This window comes from Argopecten irradians, chromosome 4, assembly GCF_041381155.1.
Source record: "Argopecten irradians isolate NY chromosome 4, Ai_NY, whole genome shotgun sequence".
Taxonomy (NCBI): Eukaryota; Metazoa; Mollusca; class Bivalvia; order Pectinida; family Pectinidae; genus Argopecten; species Argopecten irradians.
Genome location: NC_091137.1, coordinates 17541914 through 17547344, shown reverse-complemented (window position 1 = coordinate 17547344; position 5431 = coordinate 17541914). Strand labels below are relative to the sequence as shown.

The 5431-nt window shown below is 35.6% G+C and overlaps 2 protein-coding genes across 2 annotated transcripts; both read right to left on the bottom strand.

The window, feature by feature from the left end:
* Nucleotides 1–450: 450 nt before the first annotated feature.
* LOC138322136 (complement C1q-like protein 4) lies at nt 451–3023 on the bottom strand. Its single transcript, XM_069266191.1, has 3 exons — nt 2838–3023; nt 2158–2368; nt 451–1964 (listed from the first exon to the last, which is right to left on the bottom strand). The coding sequence occupies exons 1-3, from the start codon at nt 3021–3023 to the stop codon at nt 1564–1566; spliced, it is 798 nt and encodes a 265-aa protein (XP_069122292.1). The 3' UTR covers nt 451–1563.
* A 639-nt stretch (nt 3024–3662) lies between these two features.
* On the bottom strand, nt 3663–4940 carry LOC138322415 (complement C1q tumor necrosis factor-related protein 3-like). The gene is made up of 3 exons (XM_069266445.1): nt 4734–4940; nt 4317–4617; nt 3663–4058 (listed from the first exon to the last, which is right to left on the bottom strand). The coding sequence occupies exons 1-3, from the start codon at nt 4938–4940 to the stop codon at nt 3664–3666; spliced, it is 903 nt and encodes a 300-aa protein (XP_069122546.1). The 3' UTR covers nt 3663.
* Nucleotides 4941–5431: the final 491 nt, after the last annotated feature.

The window sequence follows — 5431 nt, the reverse complement described above, 5'->3', positions numbered from 1 at the left end:
ATGGCTATTGTTGTATAATTTCCTCTTTACCAAATGTAAACTTATCAATTGTACATTCTAACTTAATAACATGGCTATTGTTGTATAATTTCCTCTTTACCAAATGTAAACTTAACAATTTTACATTCTAACTAAATAACATGGGTATTGTTGTAACCAAATGTAAACTTATCAATTATACATTCTAACTAAATAACATGGCTATTGTTGTAACCAAATGTAAACCTAACAATTATATTGTAACTATAATTTCCTCTTTACCAAATGTAAACTTAACAATTTTACATTCTAACTAAATAACATGGGTATTGTTGTAACCAAATGTAAACTTATCAATTGTACATTCTAACTTAATAACATGGCTATTGTTGTATAATTTCCTCTTTACCAAATGTAAACTTAACAATTTTACATTCTAACTAAATAACATGGGTATTGTTGTAACCAAATGTAAACCTAACAATTATACATTCTAACTTAATAACATGGGTATCGTTGTATAATTTCCTTTCTATCGAAGGTAGATGTAATTCAGCCTGTAACTGCATAGTACACGTCTGCTGGGCATGTTTCAATTATTATCACAAGACATAGAATTTCTCTTTATTTTTGGGTTCAATTACTACAAGGACAAATGGACTATGTCATAGCAAAACTGAAGGCATTTCAGGAGAAAAATCCCGACCAATCACAGGCCTACAGTTTTTCTTGGAAGATTATGGAGAGACTGACGTCAAACTTCAAAGTCATACAGTCAAACATTGTTCTGTTATTCGATTCGTTTGATGTACACCAAAGAGTGAAATGACCTGTGTTATCTCTTGTCACACACAGAATCTTTAGTTTGGCTATGGAATATCCAGGGGCGGATTTAACGACAATGATAGTAACTACAGGAATATGGAGGATGGGACAAATCTAGAATAAGATCTACCTGTTTGACAAAATGCAAAAAATGACCTTAAATTACAATGACTTCATTTGATTTTTTAGATAAAACATGAATAGGATCCATTTGTGAAATACTTCATTTTAGATTATTTTGGCCTCCTTGCAGCTGTTGAAGACATAATACCCTTTCACAAAAGAAAAGCAGGCATACATTGTTTCACTTCCAGCAGAAAAGAGAATTTCCATTGAAAAAACTTTGTTAACAAACATAAAGAAAAAGACATTGAAAGCATTCACTTCCCGTTCACTTATTTTATATACTTAGTCACAATATCTCTAATGTAAGAAAACGATGGAATATTTTTATCGTAGGTTAATTTTATAATTAATAGGTACACACTTTGGAATTTTACATATAACATTAAAACAACGATCTGTGGAACGAAAGAAAATAAACCCAGTCCAATATAGCAGTTATACCATTTCTGTTACCATTTAATCAAAGAACCGATACTCAAAAATAAGAAATGTGCTACATTTAGAATATTTTATCTGATATTCTGGCAGATCAGGCAAAGGTATCAGTTTAAAATGCTGATTCATAGAGTTCCCAAACGGTTTGATTATCGGTAAATAATCCCTATAAATGTTTGAATAATGAAGCATAAAAAGCTATATCTTGAAGCCGGACAGGGTTGTATAATCCGCGAGAATTTTCGCACTTGAAGACCGATCTCTAATTCTCAGCCACACCATATCCCAAGAACTAAGATCAACGACAGCTGTGCTGCTTGTCTCCTCATTGTAAGCTGATTGTCCTGCACGGGAGAAGGAGAAGGCATTACCGTTCTTTACCAGTTCGCTATCTATCCAGGTAGGATGTTCAGTATACACAGACCAGGCGAAGACAAAAGTCCCCGGACTGCCACACGTAAATACGCCAGTGTTTGGACTGTAATGTCCGCCAACATTGGTCACTATGGTTTCGAAGTGAATAACTTGTTCCCTAGCAACATCAGACAAATTATGACCCAATCTCGCATAGAAGGCAGCTGTATCTGACGGCGGAGACACTGTAATGTTCAGAAGGGAGGAAAATGAAAACAAAAATCAACTTTTTTTCCCATTAGAAATCATGCATATGTAACTCGAAAAACTTGACTAATGTACTGTTGGTTGACCAAATTTGGATCGGATGATTATTCGCACAGCGACGTTGAGTTAACAAAACTTGACTGAATTTACATCACCAGTTATCTTGCCTACCTGTACCGACACGATTCGCCGGGCCAGAGATAAGTCCATTGAGTAGCTGCCCTCTGGTATGACTCACGTGGTTCGTTGTACTGTTAGTATGAACACGCAGACTTGGCTGGTTTATCACCTTTCCTTGAATTAGTGGTTCTTGGTTGTGATTTGAAGCTTGTGAAGACCTCGTCGCGTTTCTGAATTTGGTTCTTAACAAGTAGTTTTGGACCTATAACAATGGACCGGCTATTAAACGTTCCTTAAAGTTACACGGGTCCGTAAGCTGGACTCAAACATATTTGCGCTTCATTTTCATTTTTCACAAATATATCACTTTATTTTTGAGTTTGTATGTGCTAGAGCATTTGCATAAATCCTAAGTTTATGAAGAAACTAGAAGTGGATTTTATGAAAAAAAACCCAACGTATTTCTATCTCATTGTTAGTTCAAAACCATATTACATTTGGTAATAACAAAACATTTAATTGAAAGTTGATTACAAATCCATGAAATTCATTTAAATCCCAAACCTTATAATTCAGGAAAATAAAAGAGATTTATGATTGCGAAAATTGAACTTTGAGCGCAATTACGCGGAATCCATCTTTAAAGACATGACAGGAAGACGTTGGATTATAGATAAAAACGTAAGGATAAATATAATTATGTACATGTATGTAGGTACAATATACCATACCTTTTCTAAATCACCACTAGAATCTATCATATCTGTCTTTCTTTGTTTCTCAAGGTAGTTAACTCGCTTTGTAAGTTCAGCCAACATTTTTTTGCATATGCAGACTGTGACGTCACATCCGGTTCCAAAGCCGGTCGTGGTTTGTCCGCTAACCAGCGTCAACAGTGGCAATACTGTTTTTTCCATTTTTCCTGTGATTTATGTTAGTTTTTATTGTGATGATAACACGTATCAGATAAATACTTAAAGATTAAATGCAAACATTGCATGTCATATCATTGAAAAAATGCTGTCTATGTATCCAACAATATTCGTAGCGCAGACGACCGACGATATCGACCTGTTTTTTTTTCTTTTTTTTTTCACCCTCTTTTTTATCCTATGTGAATTGATAATCGGACCATTTATTCAGACGGTTATCGCAATGTAATGCACCTGTGATTTTCATAACAGAGGTCTATTGTGTCGGGTGTCGAGATGGACCTAAAGTGAAATTATCGTTAACATCATGCGAACTGTTATTATATAAAGTATGGTCAATATGGTATACAGTAGAACACGCTTACTAATTTATCGTTAAACGTATTAATTTTCATTCCCTGTCAAGGTTTGTATAAGATGTCTGTGATGCGTATATAACGAACTCTACATTTCGTTCAACCCCAAAAGTTCGTCATAACCGTGTTTTACTGTAGTATTTTTATCAATGCTACAAATTGTAAAGACTCTTCATTGGTTAATAAACAAAATAATTGTTGCTTGATTATTGTATCATTCATATCTTGCGATAAAGTAAAGACAAATAATTTTAATTGTTACGGGCACTTTATATTTCAAAGCCACAAAACATCGAAACCATTGGTTTGATATCAGCACCAGGTGACCGCTCCTTTACTCGGATCCAGACCTCGTCACCGGGGTTAAGGTTGACAATAGCTGACGTACTGGACGCTTCGTGATAGGCGGAATCACCAGCACGAGAATAGGCCACAGCGACACTGTTCTTGACCAACTCTGTGTCGATATATTGAGCACCTGATGCATATATAGTCCAAGAAAACACATAAGTCCCTTCGATAGGACAGGTAAACACACCTGTGTTTTGACTGTAATGGCCGCCATTGTTGGTGACGACATTCTCAAAATGGATGGCCTGTTCATTAGCAACGTCAGTCAGCAAGTGTTTTAAAGATGAAAAGAAGGCCACGTATCCAGTTGATGCTTAAATGTAAGAAAAACATTTTATAGAATAGTTTAGCACAAAAATGTTAACGACATGAACCTATGGCGGTCTTTAAAGAAATGTTTTCGCGTGATATGTCTTAATGGTAACATATGAAAATAATATCGGTGATTTATCATTTCATTTCAATGTCTAACTACACGATCTTATATGGTTGCACAACATACATTAATTTTGTCTCAACCTTCACATAAAGTATGATACTTCATTAATTGTGGTATAGGAACATGACCTACCGACACGGTTTGTCAGATGAGGCGTCACGCCAGGATAACTTTTTCTTCTGATCAGAGTTTGTTGAACTTCACTAGCGTCACCAACATATTTAGTTCCATTATTGAAGGTGCTATCGCTCCGTTGTTGGTTGTCAGGGTGGAATCCAGAGGAGTGATTTTTTCTGTTTAAGTCTGGTACCTCCGGAGGACCGTCAGGATTGAGCTGCTGTAATCCCTTGTGTGTGTTACCTTCTCGCTGTATGCCTTGGTTACTAGTCACTCGATTTAGTTCAGTTACACGTCGACGATTTCCGTACTTGAGCTGTGATATAAAGATAATATATAAAAAATACAGCAATATAGCTTTCATGATAAGAAAACATTGTAATACATAAGCAAGAAAAAGTGTTTCGTGCAATGTCATCTGGGTCTCTTTACATTTTCTATATTATGCTGAAGAATTGACATTTCCAAAATGTCTGATTGTCGTTGAACTTCAAGGTCTTCAACGCGCTTTGTTAAATCAACCAGCATCTTTTCCAGGCGGTGAACCACTACGTCACATCCGGTATCTGCATCAGGCGGAGAATGCCCACTGACGAATGTCAATAAACCCGCCAAAAACACGACCAGACGACACATCATTGTTTAACTTCAGTTATATTACAATGTATGACGTGACCTTATTTTGGCAATGATAAGACTGATAGAGTTTGATCTCAACGTTTTCTAAAGCCATTGAGATAATAAGTATATTTGAATTGTACTGTCCATGCAATGGTGATAGGATATTATAGCATTCTAAAAATATCATCCATTTGACTTTTGATTCAAGTTGAATGGTTGAACCAACAGCTCTAAATACACGTGTATAATTAGATAATATTATCAAAGAGTGTTTTGTAGCGGAAGAAACAGTGGTATAATAACTATCATATCGCTAACGAATAGTCTTCAAAAGACGACACATTCAGAAGGTGGACATTCTGGATTAGTGGGTCTCATTGAAAGATTCAGACGATATTCACACTGGCTAGTTATCGTACCAAAGGTCACAATTCAGATCTATGAATCCAACTACGTTTCGTATTTGAATCTCATATTGTAGCGTTAGTAAACTTTCATTTTTTTATGCT

Excerpts from the sequence above, each read along its gene's own strand:
- LOC138322136 (XM_069266191.1), bottom strand. The coding sequence starts at position 3,023 with ATGGAAAAAACAGTATTGCCACTGTTGACGCTGGTTAGCGGACAAACC. Across the intron at positions 2,369-2,837 it reads CTAGTGGTGATTTAGAAAAG|GTCCAAAACTACTTGTTAAG; the intron begins GTATGGTATATT and ends CCATTGTTATAG. Across the intron at positions 1,965-2,157 it reads GGCGAATCGTGTCGGTACAG|TGTCTCCGCCGTCAGATACA; the intron begins GTAGGCAAGATA and ends TGAACATTACAG.
- LOC138322415 (XM_069266445.1), bottom strand. The coding sequence starts at position 4,940 with ATGATGTGTCGTCTGGTCGTGTTTTTGGCGGGTTTATTGACATTCGTC. Across the intron at positions 4,618-4,733 it reads TTCAGCATAATATAGAAAAT|CTCAAGTACGGAAATCGTCG; the intron begins GTAAAGAGACCC and ends TTTATATCACAG. Across the intron at positions 4,059-4,316 it reads TCATCTGACAAACCGTGTCG|CATCAACTGGATACGTGGCC; the intron begins GTAGGTCATGTT and ends CTTACATTTAAG.